The following is a 23,832-nucleotide window of genomic DNA, read 5'->3' as shown; positions in this document are numbered from 1 at the left end:
AAGCAATAGTGTGTAACAGTGAGGCCCTGGAGCCAATGGAAGGAATGAATGATTAACTTTCCAAGAGACGAGAAGCCAGCCTCCTGGAGAGTCTAGAGGTAATGGGTATTGTAGAACCAGGTGGCTGGGATGACATGATACTAGGCAAAGGAACACGAATGGATCTTATGCAAGGAGCAATGGATCACAGTGGTGTCCGAGAGGACGTAAGTGAATAACTTTCTACATGCACATAACTCTAGATTACATTAAGCAGAGGGCTATGGAGGGATTTAGCGCTAACGGCAATGGGTCACAGTGAGGCTCAGGGGGCAACAGAGTGAGTGGGTTACTGTGGGATTAACATGAGTACAGTGTAAATGTGACACCTGTGTGTAACGAAAATCACGATAGTTTGCCCATAAATTATCATTTCGGTTTCGAGTGTCTCTCCGGCTTTGATTTCCGAGAGAGAGAGAGAGAGAGAGAGAGAGAGAGAGAGAGAGAGAGAGAGAGAGAGAGAGAGAGAGAGAGAGAGAGGTTCTAGAAAGTTAGAACTGAAATGCAATGCAGATTTTATGGGTGCTGAGTCATTATTTAAGAAATGAGACAGAATTTCAGCCACAACTGGATCAGTGTCACTAGACCCAACAACTCATCTTGTCATTGCACAGTTATAACCTAGAGGAGTAAATCACAGTACACTGTTTACATGTTTGTTTGTCTGTTTTTTTTTTTTTGTGGATTTTTACGATAATTTTACCAAAGGACGGCCCCCATGACTGGCAACACGTGACTGAAGACAGAAATATAGCTTTTGGAGAATGGAACCCCTGGGGATGGATTGCTTAATCTTGCCAGAGGACTGTGGCCTCCAGACACTCCAGTTATGCATCGAAAGTGGCTGTAATGTAAACATTAATATCCGTCAAGATGTCCTCAATGCATAGAGTTCTCTCTTCAAGGGATCAGCCTCTCATCCCAAGTTTCTATTTCTGAGCACCTTTCTCTAGCTTAATTTCTGTGTCCTTTTAAAGAAATCGAATTTCTCACACTACTTTTTCTTATGGCCTGATTACGAGGCTCTGCAATTTCTATTTCCTTCTTAGACAAACGTAATTTCTCACACTAACTCTTTCTTAAAGTCTAATTACGAGGCTCTGAAATTTCTATTTCCTTCTTAGATAATCGTAATTTCTCACACTACTCTGTTTACTGTAGTCGAATTTCACCATCCCTTTTAAACGCATGTAATGTTCCCACAGCTTTGCCATGTTTTACTGTAGACAAATTCTGTTTCCTTTATTTAAAGAATATAGTTTCTTTCACGACTAAGCAGTTTAGCCTAATTCTGAGTCCGTTTGAAACAGGCGCTGACAGTCTTTCGCGTTCCACTCTTTTCTTCATTTATTTCGAAAAGTTATATTGTTCCACCTTTCAGGATCAGAAAGCCTCATACTACTCTTTTAAGCTGTGAGTGAGCATTTCAACTTAAAGGAAATATGGTATTTCAAACGCACATACACACACACACTCACACACAATAAATATATATATATATATATATATATATATATATATATATATATATATATATATATATATATATATATATATATATATATATACTGTATGTATTTTACAATGATAATACGCACTTATTATATTCTAGTATTTCATACTTACTATCTGGCCTTCTGGCGCTTTACAGACTAGTGTAAACTTGATGCGAAAATGTTACTTAATGGTTCAAGGGACCGTGACTGCTCATGTAAGAGAGAGAGAGAGAGAGAGAGAGAGAGAGAGAGAGAGAGAGAGAGAGAGAGAGAGAATCATCCACCAGTATTCTTCTTGATGAACAGGTCTGCTCTGTTTCCTCAGGAGGATAATGTTTAAATTATCCTTGAGAAATAATTAGATTTGGCGTCGTATTAAGGAAGAGTTGGTCCAAACTATTGGAAATGTAAAATACAAGAACAGTAACTAGACCTTGGATCTTATTAAGGCTTACGAAAAAAAAAAATGGATATAAATCTTGCTCACTGAAAGGTAGAGAAAGAACGCGCACAGACGTGCGTACATGGTACAACAGAGGAAGAAATAAAAGAGAAGAAATGGAAAGTGTGCGTGACTGGATCGGGGAGTGAATTGCATGTGATTAATGTCCATCTTAAAGGCTCCTTCCTACCTTCCACGACTAACGCAATTTTTACCGCAACCCCAACTTCCTCAGACTAACCTCAGCTCTTCGGGGATCAACATTACATCTCGCATGGACCAATGTTCCAACCCTCTTAGATCTTGAGAGCTTCGTGGATGAAAATGGTAACTTCTTCAACCCCCGTTGTTAAGAACTAAGGAGCAAGCGACACAGTTCTCTCAAACAACGTCGCCTCAAGCTCTCTCTAACCTCTGTTCCTGAATGGAACGGCGGCACACTCCCTCGGCAATAACAAGGATGGAGTGAGTAAACTTCCAGTTCTTGTCAACCACGTCCTAAACTCTCTTCAACCTCATTTCTCGTTGTCGCGTACGTTATTACCTCTCTAGTGGGAGATGAGCTTAGCAACCCCTTCTCCAACCTCAGAACTTGTGGAGTCAGTATCCAAACCCCTTTCCAGCGACTCCCTGACCCCAAGGCACATATCGCACACCCTCCAGTGGGAATGACTCAGCTGCTTCTTCCCTGTTATCTTTACCGTTCATATTTCTTTCCTCACTGCTTTTGCTATGACAGTCATCGGGCACTCGCCGTCTTATGTGATACAATATTTTATCTACATTATTATCAAGCTGTTCCTTTGCGTAACTGGAAGTGCGCCAGTTTGTCATATCATTGCGCAACTGTTTTTCGTTTTTCTTCCTTGTTTTCGGAGAAACGAAATGAACTGATGTTGAAAATCCAAACGTAAATGTAGGCGTTCAGTTGTGCAATAAGGTTAACACCCCTGCTTTAAGAAAAAAAAAACGGTGCTGGAGCTTGCAACATACTTTAGGGGTCTAATGTGCTGGCGGTAGTAGGATATGACGAGGTCATATATCGCTCGAGGAAGAACATATCAACTTTCTTTTCAGTTCGAAAAACAACTAGATTAGGAAGACAAAAACTTTCCCTCTCAGAGGGTCATTCTAAAAATTTAATAGTTTGATTTTTGTGTCGAGGAAATTACTCTAACACAGTATTTAAATCATAATTATTTCATAGTCGACTGTACGGAATTAATGCCTGCCCTGTACGGTAAATATCAAGAAGCATAGTGATTATTTATTATTATTATTATTATTATTATTATTATTATTATTATTATTATTATTATTATTATTATAATGAATTTACTTGATAAGGAACAATATTGAATCTTTCAGTTACATGAAATATAAAATACCTCATCAGAGGTAGTTTATACCTCTGCATTTACACCAGTGTACCTAAACCTTAGTATCATTAGGTTTATGTCGGTGTTGCTGTTGTTATGAATTAAGCCAGACTTATACCAACACAGAGCCTCTCTCGAAATAGCGACCCTTAAGTTTATTTGGTCGTGTCGAAAAGAACAAGAGAAAGGATGTGGCCCTCAACAGCTGCTGGGCTGAGCCCACGACATGCTGAGTCTAATCAACGTATAAGAGAAGAAAAAGGCAGTGCATAGAGGCTATTATATACAGTGTATATATATATATATATATATATATATATATATATATATATATATATGTGTATATGTATGTATATATATATATATATATGATAAAATATAGGAAACGGAAACACGTATTTTATCTTTATTTATATATATATCTCCAATTTTTTTCAGTTCATATATATACATATATATATATATATATGTATATATATATATATATATATATATATATATATATATATATATATATATATATATATATATATATATATATAAATTTTCTCAAACGAAGGAGATATCAGGGAAAGTCATACTGGTCATTTTAGAGTTTTATTTATCAATGCCGATGTTCCGTTACACATCAGAAGTCGCATTGTCAAGGTTAAAACCTTTTTATGAACACATCTATATATGCGAGTATACACACACACACACACACACACACACACACATATATATATATATATATATATATATATATATATATATATATATATATATATATATATATATATAAATATATATATATATATACATAGATAGATAGATGTATACATATATAGATAGATAAATAGATAGATAGATAGATAGATATATATATATATATATATATATATATATATATATATATATATATATATATATATATATATATACATATATATATGTATGTAGTATATCCTCTTACTAATCGTGTTAGACTTCAATAAGACGGAACGGTTTACACTCCAGATTCTTTAATTTCTAAAGTATAAACTTTCGAAGACATAGGTCTTCATCACGTACTGATGCTCTAAGCTTCTTATTGAAGCTTAACAACAAGACTAGTATGAATATATATATATATATATATATATATATATATATATATATATATATATATATATATATATATATATATATATATATATATATATATATATACAGTATATATATGTATATATATATACACAGTGACGTTGTGACTATTTTGACTATTTTGTGATATATATATATATATATATATATATATATATATATATATATATATATATATATATATATATATATATATATATATATATATATATATATATATATATATATTATTATGATTAGCAAGAACTCTGCTAGCAAATTGCCTCCACCTCTTTTGTTGTTGTTGTTTGTTCTGTTGTTTTCATTTACTGTGAGTGCTCGATCGATAGACCATCTGTCTATCGACTTCGCACGGTCAGAATACAAGGGTTTAAAAGATTAAGGCCACTCCCTTTAAGATCTTTCTTCGAGGCAAAGTGATCTCTGTCTGGCAGTTTCCTTTGCAGGCAAAACTCCTGCGGGCATCAGCTGGAGATGATTCAACACCCCATATGTTGGAAGTGCCCCTGCCCCATAGGAGGAGATAAAAGCAGAAAACACGAGGCCTCGACCTCATACACGTGTGCTGGATGATATGGAGTGAAGACGCCCTCAAACACCTGGCCCCATCGATGCCCTTGCATCCTAACCACGTGGCCCTTTTCAAAGTATACTTTCTCCTCGTGCCCTTCAACCGCGAGCCCTTGTTCGCTCCACCGTTGACCTGCCGGATGCCCCACATGCCAGTGCCCGGCCCTTCGTGAAATTCCCACGCGTGTCCTTCTTCGAGAAGTCCCCATTGCTGTGCCCTTGCATCCTAACAGTGGAAGAACTCGCCCTCGGAAATCGCAAGTCATCCACGGACCCCTTTCTGCGCTTCGTTGGAAACAAAGTTAAGGTAAAGTCCTCTGGAAAACCTCCATTCAATCACGCTTTTTCCTCGTAACATTTACTTGAATTGAGCGCCATTAATCAACGAATCCCTTGTCTAATGTCCGTGCGCCTCTTGCATCGGCAGTACTAAGTCCTTATTAATTCATCGAAGTCCTTTGGCACCCTCAGTGCAGCTTCGAATTCATTATTCTTTTGTCTTGTTCATTACTGGCGTATAATGTGCATATCTCTCATTTCAGAGGGACCCTATTTCGTGGAAGCTTCTTGGACTGTGTCTGGAATCCCCCAGTTTCATTCATCCCGTAGGAAGCCCCTTTAGGATCAATAATCTACTTGTGTTCCTCTTTCCATATATACTGATGTCATTTATGTAAATACACTCCTTTAAATTTGCCCATGTGTTTTACGTAATATTTCCCTCAGTAACAAGAGCCCTACGCTCATATGAAATTCCACTTTGTTTTCCTCTTTTTTTACGTTTTCCTGGACCCACGAAGTCAGAATCACAAGGCTAAATTACCTTAAATTGTTGCTACCTGTCTCACAGAGAATGTTTCAACCTAAATCGCCAGGAAAAATGTAAATATATATATATATATATATATATATATATATGTATATATATATATATATATATATATATATATATATATATATATATATATATATATATATATATATATAATGCATATATATTGAAATGAACACATGGAAATGTGTTTCACAGAAATAAATTTCTGACTCACCACGGAACAGGACCCTAGACTCTCACTCGAAAGACCAGGGTTCAGTCCCGTAGTGAGTCTGACATTATTTCTGTGAAACACATTTCCATGTGTTCATTTCCATCATATTTCACAGAGAATGAAATGCGAGCAATTCGAGCACTGATGGGCCCAGGAAAACCTCAGGTACGTAGTATTTACTACGGGATTCAGAGCCGATGAAATACGGTTTTTTGGCAACACCTTTTCATCAAAGCATCGGATAAAGGTGAAAGTTGGCAAGTGTATATTTTATAACCCTATCTAATTTTTGCAAGTATTATTTAGTAAGTAAGTTCAATACTTTTGGTACTTATCAGAATAAAAGTGTAGTTTCATATCCCAGAGCCATCAAAATCGCAGGTAAGGGTTTTGAACACAACAGTGATGTTAACCTATGACGTCATGAGGCTCCACCCACAGTGAAGAGAAGTTTACAGATGGGGAAAACGTATCTTAACTGTGGCTCTGCCCACTTGCCGATGACATATCCACTAATTGACATTACAGTAGTACCTATGTTAGGCTTCAGCGATATCAGTGATGACGAGCATTCTCAATAATTTTGTTATTATGACTATTATTATTGTTATTATTATAGTTATTATTATTATTATCATTATTATCATATTTTATGGAAGTTTCATCGCAACCTCCACAGCAGTTGTTGGGACTAAGTTGCTAGCTTGGAATTCTTCCATTTTCTTGATATTCGTATTGTTTCTACTTTACAAATAATTCAGCGTATGTAATTCACATAGTGAACCAGTCTACAGCTCATTTGTTAGATCTACATCTATTCAGGACGGGAATACAAAAAGACAATCCGTTTTGTTTTACCTCAGGTTTCGACACTATAGCCTTCTATATGCAGCAAATCAGGAGTGGTCACTAGAAGTAGAATTCAAATGAAAAGCAATGATACCTCATTTCACCCAATTGTTAGAGGTATAAAGGTCAACGCCATTGTTTTATTTCAGTTAATGTAACCAATTGCTATTTTTTTTTTTTTTATTTATATCATACAGCACCCTAAACAGCTCTCGCATACTCGCTGCAAATAAAAGGTAATGGTAGGAGTCAAGATTTTTAGGGCAAGCTATTATTTACCTACTTAATATCAATCAAATGTAACACGATTTATATTGATATGCATGTAAGGGAAAATATATTGGAATCAGTTTGAATGTGGAGCATATTGTTATAATCATTGCGTTTTGATAAATGTTTTAGATGTACAAATAAAACGTCTAACACTATACATAATCTATTTGCAAAATGTCTTCATCGTCAGTCTCCAGGAAGAGGTCATCATCCCCGTCCTCATTGTCGCTAGCGATGTTAATGACGACTGGTTCCACGCTCTCACTGATATAGTCCGACTTCCCGTACTCGTCCTCAAAATGACGGGATTGTCCAACAGCTCCTGGCCGCACTTCTGGGGTGGCCATGTAACTATTACCCACTATAGAAATAATTGCCTATCCACGCTATAGTAAATCTTACCATGGGTCTTCTCGCTTGTATACAATGTGACAAGCCGTAGCACAATGCAGTCTTGCAACCACGGGGACAATTCCATATCTTGCTGGCCATTATCGAATTTGTTGAAGCCTAGACTGTGTAAACATATCCATTCACCTATTAGTGACTTACTGCCTACCTGATGGATGGGCGGAGTCTCATGACGTCGTATTATGTTTACGTCACGAATGGTTTTAGGATCCTTTTCTGCGAATTTCTCGGTTCCGGCATCGGCGCCTTCATTTTACTCTATAAATATCAAAACTATCAAACTTAGGTATTAAATAATACTTGCAAAAATTAGGTAGGGTTATAAAATATACACTTGCCAACTTTCACCTTTATCCGATGCTTTGATAAAAAGTGTTGCTGAAAAACCGTGTTTCATCGGCTCTGAATACCTTAGTAGGTTCCAACTCCTTTTACAGTATGACTTTTGCTTTCGAATTGGTAGTGCCCTGAGCTCTAACTCGGAAGACCGGGGTTCGGTCCCGTGGTGAGTCAGAAACTTTATAAGTTTTGTATATATATATATATATATATATATATATATATATATATATATATATATATATATATATGTGTGTGTGTGTGTGTGTGTGTGTGTGTGTATAAACATTATATTTAACTCTTAAGTGCTACTCCTCAGTGTAGAGATACAGTATCTTTTATAGAGATACTAACTCAAATACAATAGGCAGCACCCGAGGGAATATAAATCACACGTATGATCGCTGGTATAAGCTTTATTAGTTCTTTTTTCTCTCTTTTCTTTTTTGTATTTTCGAGGCAGTTACAGGAAGACGCTTCCTTCGTTCACTGTGATGTCCTACTTCCCATATCCTCCGAAGGATCCCCCTCCTCCGCCATTCAGGTTGAAGTTGATGTTGGCCTTGGCTGGGGCTGCTCCTCCAAACCCTGATGCTCCTCCCCCTCCTCCTCCAAATCCTCCGTAGCCTCCACCTCCACCTCCTCCTCCTCCAAACCCACCGTGCCCTCCTCCAAATCCTCCTCCTCCTCCTCCATAACCTCCTCCTCCTCCTCCTCCTCCTCCAAATCCACCTCCTCCTCCTCCTCCTCCGAATCCACCTCCTCCTCCACCATAGCCACCTCCTCCAAGGGAGAAACTGGAGAATGATTTCACGCTCGGCTCAGCCTCCACTAAGGCTACGAGTAAGGCAGCGCCCAGCGCCGCCATCAAAGGCTTCTGTAAAAAACGCAAGATATGTAAGTCGATGGGAACGGAGGAGCCCCGACGGCACGAGAAGTCTATCTCAGGTAGGTGGGGATGAGGAAAGGAATGATGAGGAAAGATGCGCAAGGGATCGCTACCTCCTCATGAGGAAGCGTTATGTGGTATATCTTAAAAAAAAAAAAAGCATTTGCTGAGATGATTAAGTTAAAAAAAAAATTGTTTACAAACTACATCCATTTGATCAGTTCATGAAGAGTGCATCAATTCATTTCTTTTGAGGAAACATCATTTGTACAGGTTATTTTCATAAAAAATAAGTCTCTTGGAAGGGATTTCTATAATTACCTTGCAGTTTCATGAAAAATATAAAAAAACATTTCTATGATAGACCTTAGAAGAAGATGAATAACCCTCTGATTATTAGAAGTTAAGACCTATTCCTGTATATTCACTGCGCCCATACCCCCATTCATTTCCTTTGGGGCTTGTTTGGATAAAGGAATTGAGTTAGTCGTCATACTGAACTCCGAATCTCAAAAAAGAATGGCGAAAAGAACCATTTTATTTTACCAACTCATCTGCAGAGTTTGTTGCCAGTTTTGCACAAAATATCAATTCTCTTAACGCTTACCACTTTTGTGTGTTTGTGTATGTGCCGAGCTTATAAAAGAAAATGAAAAATTTATTTCAATGCTTACCATTGCTGTATGTGCGTATCGTGCTGCACAAGAGAGTCAACTTGCAGAAATACAAACTTGCAGCCTTCTTATATCTGACCACAACCTGGGCAATTTCGGAACTGCGTGTGTCACGTTCGAGATGTGGAGTGGTATTTGACAGAAAATTAGGGCACCAAATTAATTGGTGGTTATTAGGAATCTGATAATTACAAGATTTGATTTGATGGAACAATGATTTCCTTCTAATTTGATGCAAATCATTCAAAATTACAAAGTTGTCAGCTTTGAACAGTCAACATTACAACGGTTTATCTCATTTTAAAGGTGACAACTTTAAACTGGTTAAACTTGCTTTTATTAGTGTTTCTTTTTCTTTAGCTCATTTGCAAAAACTCCGTATTTCCCTTCTGAGCGGGACTGAAACGATGGTAATTTACAATAATCTTATCAGCGACCTCGTTATCACGTCTCGCCTGTGCAAGATGATTTTGCATTTTCTTATTCTACCCATAATGTTTTGACTGCTGTTGCTTCCGGCAACAATTACCACATGCCAAGCCAGTCTTCTCCCACATTCACGCTCTAGACAAAATACAGCGGGTGAATTATGGTACTCGATTGGATAGCTGTTCCTTGAGTAGAACAAGAAATACCATCACTTGCAGTAGCTGTCCTGGGAAGGTAAGGAAAAAAATGAGTAGCATCATATTAAGTCTGAAATTAGATCAGGAGGTCATTAAAATGACTGGTCTAAACGTCTCTCGTGAATCTAGTAAAATACTATAAAGATAGGCGGTGACTCGCCACTTCTCTCTCTCTCTCTCTCTCTCTCTCTCTCTCTCTCTCTTCCAAATGAAACACTCGGGGCACATCAGTTCGAATTCAGTGTACTTCTGCTTACCAATGCAGTGAATTATGTACCAAGTGGTCAGTCGATAGTTGTGGGCCACAGCACATTACACAATCAACAACGGAAGTGCCACCCAGGTGTGAAGCCATTCATAAGACATTCTCTCTCTCTTCCTGTTCTCAATTACCATTTCCTCCCAGTCACTCGACTCACTGGAAAGGTGAATTGAATTTTCATGAGCAGTGTAATATAGTTGTAAGATTAAACGTTCGAAATCTCCCATGCATTCATGTGGTAAATGAAGTATTATCTAACCTGACACGCAAACAGTTCTGAATGCAGTCAAAGTGATGTTATTGAGAAACACTTGCGAAGTTATTATGATGATAAGGAACTTCAGTTCACTGATGCTCTAGAACCTAAGAAAAGGCAGAAGATCTTTGAGGACTCATTTGAGAGAATGGGTTCAAGGGACGTTTGCCATTTTATTAATTTGCTACGTTACATGAACACTGAAGCATTGCTTACCAAGAGTCGTAATCAGTCATGGGAATTACAGGCAATGAGATAACCACGAAAAATTCAAGGATTCTTGTTGATATTCTCCTCTGTGCAGAACTTCTTTACCCATTTATTCCAGTTACTTCTATTTTGATCACAATCTGGAATAAGCCACAACAGAGGCAATAAGATTACAAAGTAACAACCATGGACATGGAGTCATTGAAAAAGCAAATACTGCGAAATTAAGTCCCCTTTGAGAAGCAGACCTCGAGTGTAGACAAGATTGCTCTCTGGGATAAGATACTCAGTTTTCCTCTCAGCAGTCTCTTATTCTTATGCTCTGGTATTTTGGATATCTTTGTGGATTAAAGGTCTGCAATATTTTTGCTTCCAAACGTCTACTGAACCTTTTCTTCTCAAGTGGTCTGATAATGAACATAGACTGTAAGGAATCCCTCTGCTGGTATAATCTGATGTTTAAAATGGATTGGAAGGAATAATAATTCGCTAAAATCTGAGAGATAACCATTTAATTATACAGGGATACAGAAACAGTATTAGTCTTAGATTTTCTGTATATTTTGTACATACATGGCCACGAATGAAATCGTCTGTTGTGTTGAGTGACATAAGTTTGCTATAAATGAATTTGTAATAAATAATACCATAAATCTACCCTATGTCCCACGGTCCTATGAAAAGCTTCCCTTGTCAACACCATAATTAAATGAAATCAACATTAGAACCAGTAGAGGAACAAACCACTCTAGCACCTCAGACATAACTGCTGACACCCACTCCTTTGTTACCATGTCCCCCTCCACCCCCTTTGATGAGGCAAACCCGCTTCCTCCACTTCCTCCAGAAGAATATCCCCCACCAAATCCACTTGCGCTACCTCCATGATTCCTGCCACCTCTAGAGGCGTAATCAACTCCACCGCCACTGGAAGAACCAAAGCCTCCTCTGCTGGAAGCACCAAAGCCTCCTTTATTGAAAGTATTGAATCCACTTCCAATGCTACCTCCATGACTTCCACCACTGCCAGAGCCATAGCCTCCACCTCCACTGGAAGATCCAAATCCTCCTTTATTAGAAGAACCGAAACTACTTCCAAGTCCTCCTCCACCTCCAGAGCCATACCCACCTCCACTTCCACTGGAAGAGCCAAAGCCCACTTTGTTAGAAGAACCAAATCCACTTCCAAAGCTACTTCCATGTCCTCCTCCACCTCCAGTAACATAACCACCTCCACTTCCACTGGAAGAACCAAAGCTTCCTTTGTTGGATGATCCAAATCCACCTTTAAAGGAAGAACCAAATCCTCCTCCCTGGCTACCTCCATGACTACCACTGCTCCCAGAACCGTAGGTTCCACTACCTCCACTTGAAGAACCAAAGCCTCCTCCACTAGAAGACCCAAAGCCTCCTTTAAAGGAAGATCCAAATCCACCTCCCTTGCTACCTCCATGACTTCCACCAGTTCCAGAGCCATAACTCCCACCACCTCCACTGGAAGAGCCAAAACTTCCTTTAAAGGAAGAGCCAAATCCACCCCCTTGACTACCTCCATGACTCCCACCACTTCCAGAGTTATAGCTTCCACCACCTCCACCAGAAGACCCAAAGCCTCCTTTAAAGGAAGAGCCAAATCCTCCTCCCTTGCTTCCTCCATGGCTCCCACTACCACCAGAGCCATAGCCTCCTCCACCGGAAGAACCAAAGCCTCCTCCACTAGAAGACCCAAAGCCTCCCTTAAAGGAGGATCCAAATCCTCCTCCCTTGCTTCCTCCAAGGCTCCCACTACCACCAGAGCCATAGCCTCTTCCACCTCCACTAGAAGAGCCAAAGCCTCCTCCACTAGAAGACCCAAAGCTTCCTTTAAAGGAAGAGCCAAATCCTCCTGCCTTGCTTCCTCCAAGACTCCCACTACCACCAGAGCCATAGCCTCCTCCACCTCCATCAGAAGAACCAATAACTCCTCCACTAGAAGACCCAGACCTTCCCTTAAAGGAAGATCCAAATCCACCTCCCTGGCTTCCTCCAAAGCTCCCACTACCACCAGAGCCATAGCCTCCTCCATCTCCACCAGAAGAACCAAAAACTCCTCCACCAGAAGACCCAAAGCCTCCTTTAAAGGAAGAGCCAAATCCGAGTCCCTTGCTTCCTCCAAGGCTCCCACTTCCACCAGAGCCATAGCCCCCTCCACCCCCACCAGAAGAACCAGAAACTCCTCCACCAGACAACCCAAAGCCTCCTTTAAAGGAAGAGCCAAATCTTCCTCCCTTGCTTCCTCCAAGGCTCCCGCTACCACCAGAGCCATAGCCTCCTCCACCTCCGCCGGAAGAACCAAAGCCTCCTCCACTAGAAGACCCAGAGCCTCCTTTAAAGGAAGAGCCAAATCCTCCTCCCTTGCTTCTGCCAAGGCTCCCACTACCACCAGAGCTATAGCCTCCTCCACCCCCACCAGAAGAACCAAAAACTCCTCCACCAGAAGACCCAAGGCCTCCTTTAAAGGAAGAGCCAAATCCTCCTCCCTTGCTTCCTCCAAGGCTCCCACTACCACCAGAGCCATATCCTCCTCCACCTCCACCGGAAGAACCAAAGCCTCCTCCACTAGAAGACCCAAAGCCTCCCTTAAAGGAAGAGCCAAATCCTCCTCCCTTGCTTCCTCCAAGGCTCCCACTACTGCCAGAGCCATAGCCTCCTCCACCTCCACCAGAAGAACCAAAACCTCCTCCACTAGAAGACCCAAAACCTCCCTTAAAGGAAGATCCAAATCCTCCTTCCTTGCTTCTGCCAAGGCTCCCACTACCACCAGAGCCATAGCCTCCTCCACCTCCACCAGAAGAACCAAAAACTCCTACACCAGAAGACCCAACGCCTCCCTTAAAGGAAGATCCAAATCCTCCTCCCTTGCTTCCTCCAAGGCTCCCACTCCCACCAGAGCCATAGCCTCCTCCACCTCCACCGGAAGAAGCAAAATTTCCTCCACTAGAAGACCCAAAGCCTCCCTTAAAGGAAGATCCAAATCCTCCTCCCTTGCTTCTTCCAAGGCCCCCACTACCACCAGAGCCATAGCCTCCTCCACCTCCACCGGAAGAAGCAAAATCTCCTCCACTAGAAGACCCAAAGCCTCCCTTAAAGGAAGATCCAAATCCTCCTCCCTTGCTTCCTCCAAGGTTCCCACTACCACCAGAGCCATAGCCTCCTCCACCTCCTCCAGAAGAAACAAAACCACCTCCACTAGAAGACCCAAAGCCTCCTTTAAAGGAAGAGCCAGATCCAGCTCCTTTGCTTCCTCCAAGGCTCCCACTACCACCAGAGCCATAGCCTCCTCCACCTCCTCCAGAAGAAACAAAACCACCTCCATTAGAAGACCCAAAGCCTCCCTTAAAGGAAGATCCAAATCCTCCTCCCTTGCTTCCTCCAAGGCTCCCACTACCACCAGAGCCATAGCCTCCTCCACCTCCTCCAGAAGAAACAAAACCACCTCCACTAGAAGACCCAAAGCCTCCTTTAAAGGAAGAGCCAGATCCAGCTCCTTTGCTTCCTCCAAGGCTCCCACTACCACCAGAGCCATAGCCTCCTCCACCTCCACCGGAAGAAGCAAAACCTCCTCCACTAGAAGACCCAAAGCCTCCCTTAAAGGAAGATCCAAATCCTCCTCCCTTGCTTCCTCCAAGGCTCCCACTACCACCAGACCCATAGCCTCCTCCACCTCCTCCAGAAGAACCAAAACCACCTCCACTAGAAGACCCAAAGCCTCCTTTAAAGGAAGAGCCAGATCCAGCTCCTTTGCTTCCTCCAAGGCTCCCACTACCACCAGAGCCATAGCCTCCTCCACCTCCACCGGAGGAACCAAAGCCTCCTTTAAAGGAAGAACCAGATCCACCTCCTTGACTACCTCCATGAATCCCACCACTTCCAGAACCATAGCTTCCACTACCTCCACTGGAAGAACCAAAGCCTCCTCCACTAGAAGCTCCAAAGCCTCCATTGAAGGTAGAGCCAAATCCACCTCCCTTGCTACCTCCATGACTCCCACCATTTCCAGAGCCATAGCTTCCATCACCCCCAGTGGAAGAACTAAAGCCTCCTCCACTAGAAGACCCAAAGACTCCTTTAAAGGAAGAGCCAAATCCACCTCCCTTGTTACTTCCATGACCCCCACCACTTTCAGAGCCATAGCCTCCACTACCTCCAGCAGAAGAACTAAAGCCTCCTCCACTAGAAGTTCCAAAGCCTCCTTTACTGAAAGAACCAAAACCTCCTCCACTAGAAGATCCAAAGCTTCCTTTGTTAGAAGAACCAAACCCTCCTCCACTGCCACCTAAACCTGATCCGTAGCCTCCACCTCCACCTCCACCAGATCCAGACACTCCAGTTCCATGTCCTTTAATTCCTCCACCTTTAAATGTGTTTCCTCCACCACCTGAGGAGCCATATCCCTCGGCTTTGATTACTGCTACCACAAACGTAACGCCTATTAGTAGCCTCACAGCCCTCTGTTGATAATAAAAGAAAACAAGTTTAGAGGAATGTTTTTAAGTCATAATGTATTTATGTTTATCATCATGTTTTCGAAACTGGAGCATTCCAAAAAAATAATAATAGATCTTAAGTTAGTATATTCTGGAACAGCCATTTTAACATTCATGCAGTATATGATATTAACTACTATAATTTTTTGTAAATGTGATAAATAATGGATTCACAATTACAGGCAGGTGATGATACTTTTCTGAAATTTGGTATTTCTAGGCATTAGAAGTCAAAAACTGGTAAGGTAAGAAAATCTCCCAGGAGCCAGTAAATGATAGTTTCAAACTTTTGGTGTCACTAAGCATTTAAATATTAATAAATATTTGAACTGCGTTTGATTTTACGACTAATAACTTGTCGACAATTAAATGCTGGTAATATATACTTTCAAGTGCCAGGAGGTAGGATAGTTATGTTGATGTTGCGTTGATTATTTGAATGTTAAGAACTAATGATGAAAGGAGAATTTAGAAACAGCTAAGGATGTTAAGGATAATTCTTGTATTTCTACGGCCTACAAAATTCTTGCTAAATGATGAGTATTTGAGTCAAGATCAAACTGAAGTTCATTTCTTCGGTAAAATGGTTTATTTGAATATTTTCTCCTCACATGTAATACTGAATATTCTTTGCCGACATTCCCATGAAGTTTATGCAGTTCTGATTTTTTTTCTGTATACTGTTTAAAGTTTTCAAAAATTGCATTGAGGGATTGCTTTCTTTAGAAAAGACAGTATAGCATCACACAAACTCAATTTTGCTACAGGCATGCATATACTATATGTATGTTTGTACTTTTTCCATTTATACACTCGACTTTTTTTATATTCACAAATATTAAGCTAAGATAGCCTTTAATATCTGATTCACTAAACATTGCACATAACTTAAACCAAAGAGAGAATGATAACTTATAAGTACCTCCACACCGGGCAGGATTCTAACCTTGGCCTAGCTTAAAAAGAACGACAGACACTGACTTTGATCAACCTGTTTATATATACTGTATATACTGAATATATATATATATATATATATATATATATATATATATATATATATATATATATATATATATATATATATATATATATGAAATTTTTATCATATATATATATATAAATCATGAATATATAAATGTATATATAATATCAAATTCACGCTACCTCGGGAATATCTCCGATGGAGAAATTTTTATCACCGAAGTGAATTTATATACAATCATAAATACAATTGGTACCGTCGGTAATATCAACTGGAGTCGCTGAATAGGTCCGTGTCGAGGGTTCTTGTATCTCCGATGGAGAATTATCACTTAATAAATTTATATCGGTGATTTGATATTAAGCGTACATTTGTAACTTCAATGATTCGCTGAATAGGTATATGTAGGGTTATGTATATATATATATATTCATTTATCACTTATATATATATATATATCGATGATAATTATAAATATATATAGATATTATATATATATATATATATATATATGATATTGTGTGTGTGTGTGTATATATATGATATATATATATATATATATATATATATATATATATATATATATATATATATATATATATATATACTAATTACATAATCCAGTGGACAGCAGAACTCACTCTCACTAATAAAATATATCGCATGTTTTCAAAAACCAGCACAAAAAAAAAAAAATCTGAAGAGCTCGTTTCCGTCGCTCTTACCATGATAAGGGAAGTGATCGGCGTCGAATTCCAGCCAAGAGTCGAGACAGTGAGGAGTTGACAAGCTTTTTTATACGCTCGCAAAGTCTCCGTTTACATTTAGAAACCAAGCATTTCGTGCTTAAGACACCTCGACACATATTCAGCAGATAATTATAGTTATCATCGACTGCAGGCCATTATGCTTGTGTGTCTGCGTCCGTGTATGTGTGTGTGTGTGTGTGTGTGTACGAGCATATGGGTTAGCCATTGGTACGCACCCCTCCCCCTCCCCGTATGTTAGGGTGAGTTTTGGATGCCTAGTCGGTCACGTCACCTTGTTGATAATGGTCGCACTTTGGTAATGTCACGGTTAAACGTGCGATTAAAGATGGGCGAAATTCTTTTTCTGGCGGTTATGCTTTGTCTTATAAGATTTTGTTTTCTTTATTTTTCTTCTCAATTTACTGCAATCCTCTTTTTATCTTTATTCCTCTTCAAACTCTGCCATTTTTCCTTTTATAAAATTTTGTTCCTCCTGTTCCCGTGAAGCTTCATTTGCAATGAAAGGTCATTTCTGTTAGTTCGTATAAATGTATATGTATTTTGAATAATAATAATAATAATAATAATAACTTCTTTAATAATGGAAATAATAATAATAATAATAAATAATAATAACTTTGAAATGACGTAATGGGACCCTTTTTGATATCTAGTCAGGCTTGTATTGAATATTTTCTTGTGAAATATTTCATAGTTACATTCAAACTCCTGAGATCAAAGCAATAAAAGATACACAAGAATCTTGTGGGTTTCTCTTTCAATAATAATTTTAAAATAATAATTTAATAATAATAATAATTTAATAATAATAATAATAATGATAATAATAATAATAATAATAATAATAATAATAATAATAATAATATAATAATAATAATAATAACTTTAAAATGACGTAATGGGAAGATTGATCTAATTGTATTCAAATATTTTCTTTTAATATTTCAAATTACATTCAAATTCCTGTGAGGCAATAAAAAGATAGATTTTTAAATGGTATTTAATAATATGCTTTCAAGTATTTCTGCATCATTCATAATTTGATGAGCTTAATTCATAATACATTTACCGTATATCTTCACGAAAACTGACTTTCAAAAACACGAACATACGTATACTGTATATATATATATGTATTTATATATGTATATGTATATATATATATATCTATATATAGTATATATATATATATATATATATATATATATATATATATATATATATATACATATATATAAATACATATGCATATATATATATATATATATATATATATATATATATATATATATATATATATATATATATATATATATATATACACTGTGTGCATGTGTGTTTTCATCACAGTGTATGTGCAAAAAAATCACATGTATATACATTGTAGCCCTATCATGTACGCTATTACCTTGCTATAGGCTACTCGTTGTCCTCCTTGTTCCTAAAGCTTCTAAAACCTATTATCCTTCAACAAATCCCTAAGGTTACGAAAAGAGAGACTGAATACTCAAGTAAGCTATAATCCGTTCTGGCGTGGGATTACATCGCCGAGGCCTTCCCTAAAGTGACACCGAATTTTTTCCTCCCTTCGCCCAAGGCTCTGTCCTACCACGGTCAGCTGACCAGCAATGCAATAAACCTCCATCCTTATGTACATACAAAGGCAAATTGACCCTGTCCTCGCCAAAATTCACATCAGATCTTGCGTGTGTGTGTGTGTGTGTGAGAGAGAGAGAGAGAGAGAGACAGAGAGAGCGTTGGCATAAATGAAGTAATAAAGACAAAGACAATGATATAGTTTTCCATTTTCGCTATCGTTATTATTATTGTTATTATTATTATCATTATATTCGTTGGCGTTTGCATTACTCAGCTTAAGAAGTCGACGAATCATTCTTTTAGTAGAGGCTCTAAACTTCATAGGAAAACCCGTTGCGCAGTCGGTTATGACGGCACATTCTCCGGAATTCCCACATAAGAACAGGTCATTTGTTTTACACAACACCCTTGCAAATCTTAGCATTAAATGATTTTATAGTCTGTTAGACTTACATAGTCAGTAGTGGGGTTTGGGAGGTGAATTATACATGCCAAACTTGTCATAATCTTTGTATAAGAATGGTCTCAGTAACCCTAGTAATTGTGACGCCAAGTGGCTTGCAATCAATAACTTTTTTTTACAAATCATCCAAGCAATCATCTGTTGATGATACATTTCAACAAACTGTTATAATGTCAAAAAACGAAGTAAAGGTTCATGACGCTAATGATGGTAAAATTGCAGGAGAATGTTAAAAGATATGATTAATAAGGAAGTGTCCACATTTTCAACAGTTATTATCATTCCTGTAAATTCTGCAGACAAGGGCCATTGACATCTTTTAGTAATGACTTAAGGAAAATGATTGAAGCTTCCTCAGTGACTTGGCACGTCGATCGGTTTGTGTACACAAGCACGCACGTACACACACACACACACACACACACATATATATATATACATATATATCACACATTACCACAGGTGAAAAATAAGAAACGGGGTATAGGTCCTGACCGGTTTCGACTTTATTTCCAAGCCATTGACGAAGGACTGATACAGAGTGTGAGAAGTCACAAATATATATACTACAAGAACAGTACTGACGAACATACACAACCGTTAGAGACTCCATATCCCCACTCAGGCCGGTGTCGAGGTAGGAGTGGCCTTTAAAACTCATTTGGCTAAAAAACCACAATAGACTCTCAGGGGACATTGCTGATAAACAGACCATACCCCACCTCAGATCCACACCTGACAGGTGTCATGGAGGCGGAGTTTGGAAACTCATTAACATTACTACCCTCGTACTGTGTTTACAAATATGATAATCCTATTTTCATATATCTCTACTGCCTACCTTAAAGTTTAAACAATTTACAAATTTCTTTTGATATTAAACGATCAAGTTTATACATCCCTTGACTGATATTCATATTATGGTTGTAACTTTCTTTTATGAAGCTAGATTCAATGATGTTCCTTTCCAGTGCATTATTAGAATATACAATCCTTTTTGCCCCTTCCCAGTTGATAGCATGATTGTTCTCACTAACATGTACAAATATACCACTGTTCCCTTGTGCATATCTCACACATTTCTTATGTTGTTCAATTCTTTTTCCAGTGCTTTCCCGGTTTGGCCAATATAAAAGTTGTCACAAGACTTACACGGAATTTTATATACACATCCTTTAATATTGTCTGGGGAGTTCTTGATAAGTACATTTTTCATTGTTGTATTGTTCTTAAATGCGACATTAACACCAAAATTCTTAAGAAGATGAGGATATCTTTCATACTATTATTATAAGGCAGAACAAGCAAATTTTTTTGTGTTGTAAGGTTCTTTCTGGTTTTGATACATAGTCTTTTTGCCGCTTCAAATGCACTGTTTAATACACTATCAGGATATTTCAATTTTTTTGCCTGCATTCCTAATCTTATCTATTTCATCATCAATATATTCAGGGCTACATACCCGTAATGCTCTTAAAAACATAGATGAAAACACTGACTTTTTTAACCTTATTGCTTTGTCCAGAATAGAAATGCACATAGGAAGAAATATTAGTGGGTTTTCTATACACACTATATTTAAACCCACTACTATTTCTTCGTATGAGGACATCCAGAAACAGTAAGCACCCATCATTTTCCATTTCCATCGTGAATTTAATTGATGGTACTAATTGATTTAACTTAGCAAAAAGTTTTTACATCTTGGTTCCTGGCCATACACAAATTATGTCGTCAACATACCTAAACCATGTTACATTACGTGGGATTATGTTGTTTAATATCTTCTTTTCAAAAAATTCCATATATAAGTTACTTAACACTGGGGATAGAGGGTTTCCCATTGCCATACCAAAATTTTGTGAGTAAAATTTACCATTAAATTCAAATTTGCAATCTTTTACACATAATTTAATCAGTTCAACTAAAGTACTTTTAGAAAATGGGATATCCAGCTGTGTGTTCTCTAACAATTCAGATAAAAACGCCATCAGATCATCTATTGGCACCTTTGTGAATAGTGATACAACATCAAAACTTACAAGCCTGGATTCACTATTAATCTCTACACTATTTAGTTTATTTATCAGGTCCACATTATTCTTGATATTTGCATTTGAGATGGTACCTACTAATGGGTTGAGAATATCTACTAAGTACTTCGCTAGCTTGTATGATGCGGAACCAACTGAACTGATAATTGGCCTGGCAGGAAAGTTTGCTTTGTGAGTTTTTATTGTACCATACATGTATGGTAGCGATGGAGAGGTCACACACAACTTCTTTATAAGGCTTTCGTTACCTTTTAACAGGTTTTTCACTTTCTTATTGAAACCACTATTCACATTGTCTATCGGGTTCTTATTTAATTCTTTATATGTGTTATCATCACCTAAAAGATTTTGCATTTTTTCTATATATTCACTTTTATTTAAAATTACAAGGGCGCCTGATTTATCTGCTTTTGTCATGTGTATATCTTTATCTTTTTTCAGTTCATTAATAGCAACCATAAATCTTTTGGGGACGTTTGTGGTGTCTGATTTTTTCATACTTCCATAAATCACTCCCTTAACCATGTTCACTTCTTCATTCGTTAAATCACTATATTTTTCCAAATTACACAGTCCTTTAGTTATTTCCACACTGTTCCTTCCGCCAGGAGATAAAGCAAAGTTTAAACCGTAGCCTAAGGCACTAGTTACATTTCTATCCAGCTGTTTGTTTGATAAGTTGACGACACATTCATGATTGGCGTTGTTGGTCCAAGGGCTTCTTTCAATCAGCAGTTTCATTTTATTATCGTGTTTCCGTTTCAGTTTCCGATACACTTGATTCCTCATCTTCACATGACAATATTCACGTAGGAATCTCTCAATCTGGTGGTATTGAGGCTTCAAAATGTCGTCTTTTCCTAGTGATTTAACGAATGAAGAAGTGAACATGGTTAAGGGAGTGATTTATGGAAGTATGAAAAAATCAGACACCACAAACGTCCTCAAAAGATTTATGGTTGCTATTAATGAACTGAAAAAGATAAAGATATACACATGACAAAAGCAGATAAATCAGGCGCCCTTGTAATTTTAAATAAAAGTGAATATATAGAAAAATGCAAAATCTTTTAGGTGATGATAACACATATAAAGAATTAAATAAGAATGATAGACAATGTGAATAGTGGTTTCAATAAGAAAGTGAAAACCTGTTAAAAGGTAACGAAAGCCTTATAAAGAAGTTGTGTGTGACCTTCCATCGCTACCATACATGTATGGTACAATAAAAACTCACAAAGCAAACTTTCCTGCCAGGCCAATTATCAGTTCAGTTGGTTCCGCATCATACAAGCTTAGCGAAGTACTTAGTAGATATTCTCAACCCATTAGTAGGTACCATCTCAAATGCAAATATCAAGAATAATGTGGACCTGATAAATAAACTAAATAGTGTAGAGATTAATAGTGAATCCAGGCTTGTAAGTTTTGATGTTGTATCACTATTCACAAAGGTGCCAATAGATGATCTGATGGCGTTTTTATCTGAATTGTTAGAGAACACAGCTGGATATCCCATTTTCTAAAAGTACTTTAGTTGAACTGATTAAATTATGTGTAAAAGATTGCAAATTTGAATTTAATGGTAAATTTTACTCACAAAATTTTGGTATGGCAATGGGAAACCTCTATCCCCAGTGTTAAGTAACTTATATATGGAATTTTGAAAAGAAGATATTAAACAACATAATCCCATGTAATGTAACATGGTTTAGGTATGTTGACGACATAATTTGTGTATATAATAGGAACCAAGATGTAAAAAACTTTTTTGCTAAGTTAAATCAATTAGTACCATCAATTAAATTCACGATGGAAATGGAAAATGATGGGTGCTTACCGTTTCTGGATGTCCTCATACGAAGAAATAGTAGTGGGTTTAAATATAGTGTGTATAGAAAACCCACTAATATTTCTTCTTCCTATGTGCATTTCTATTCTGGACAAAGCAATAAGGTTAAAAAGTCAGTGTTTTCATCTATGTTTTAAGAGCATGGGTATGTAGCCCTGAATATATTGATGATGAAATAGATAAGATTAGGAATGCAGGCAAAAATTGAAATATCCTGATAGTGTATTAAACAGTGCATTTGAAGTGGCAAAAAAAGACTATGTATCAAAACCAGAAAGAACCTTACAACACAAAAAATTTGCTTGTTCTGCCTTATAATAATAGTATGAAAGATATCCTCATCTTCTTAAGAATTTTGGTGTTAATGTCGCATTTAAGAACAATACAACAATGAAAATGTACTTATCAAGAACTCCCCAGACAATATTAAAGGATGTATATAAAATTCCGTGTAAGTCTTGTGACAACTTTTATATTGGCCAAACCGGGAAAGCACTGGAAAAAGAATTGAACAACATAAGAAATGTGTGAGATATGCACAAGGAACAGTGGTATATTTGTACATGTTAGTGAGAACAATCATGCTATCAACTGAAGGGGCAAAAAGGATTGTATATTCTAATAATGCACTGGAAAGGAACATCATTGAATCTAGCTTCATAAAAGAAAGTTACAACCATAATATGAATATCAG

General features: G+C 37.8%; 2 protein-coding genes across 2 annotated transcripts in view; both read right to left on the bottom strand.

Moving 5' to 3' along the window:
* Positions 1–8,381: 8,381 nt before the first annotated feature.
* Positions 8,382–8,840, bottom strand: LOC136830389 (uncharacterized). Its single transcript, XM_067089925.1, has one exon. The coding sequence runs from the start codon at positions 8,838–8,840 to the stop codon at positions 8,472–8,474; it is 369 nt and encodes a 122-aa protein (XP_066946026.1). The 3' UTR covers positions 8,382–8,471.
* A 2,694-nt stretch (positions 8,841–11,534) lies between these two features.
* Positions 11,535–23,832, bottom strand: part of LOC136830388 (uncharacterized transmembrane protein DDB_G0289901-like) — a 29,735-nt gene continuing 17,437 nt past the window's right edge. The window contains exon 4 of the mRNA XM_067089924.1: positions 11,535–15,379. Within this exon, the coding sequence (XP_066946025.1) occupies positions 11,564–15,379 (3,816 nt within the window). The 3' untranslated portion in view covers positions 11,535–11,563. The remainder of the gene's footprint in view (positions 15,380–23,832) is intronic.

This window comes from Macrobrachium rosenbergii, chromosome 46 (genome assembly GCF_040412425.1).
Source record: "Macrobrachium rosenbergii isolate ZJJX-2024 chromosome 46, ASM4041242v1, whole genome shotgun sequence".
Taxonomy (NCBI): Eukaryota; Metazoa; Arthropoda; class Malacostraca; order Decapoda; family Palaemonidae; genus Macrobrachium; species Macrobrachium rosenbergii.
The sequence above is the reverse complement of the archived record's forward strand: the minus strand, read 5'-3'. Positions and strand labels throughout refer to the sequence as shown.

Excerpts from the sequence above, each read along its gene's own strand:
- LOC136830389 (XM_067089925.1), bottom strand. The coding sequence starts at position 8,840 with ATGGCGGCGCTGGGCGCTGCCTTACTCGTAGCCTTAGTGGAGGCTGAG.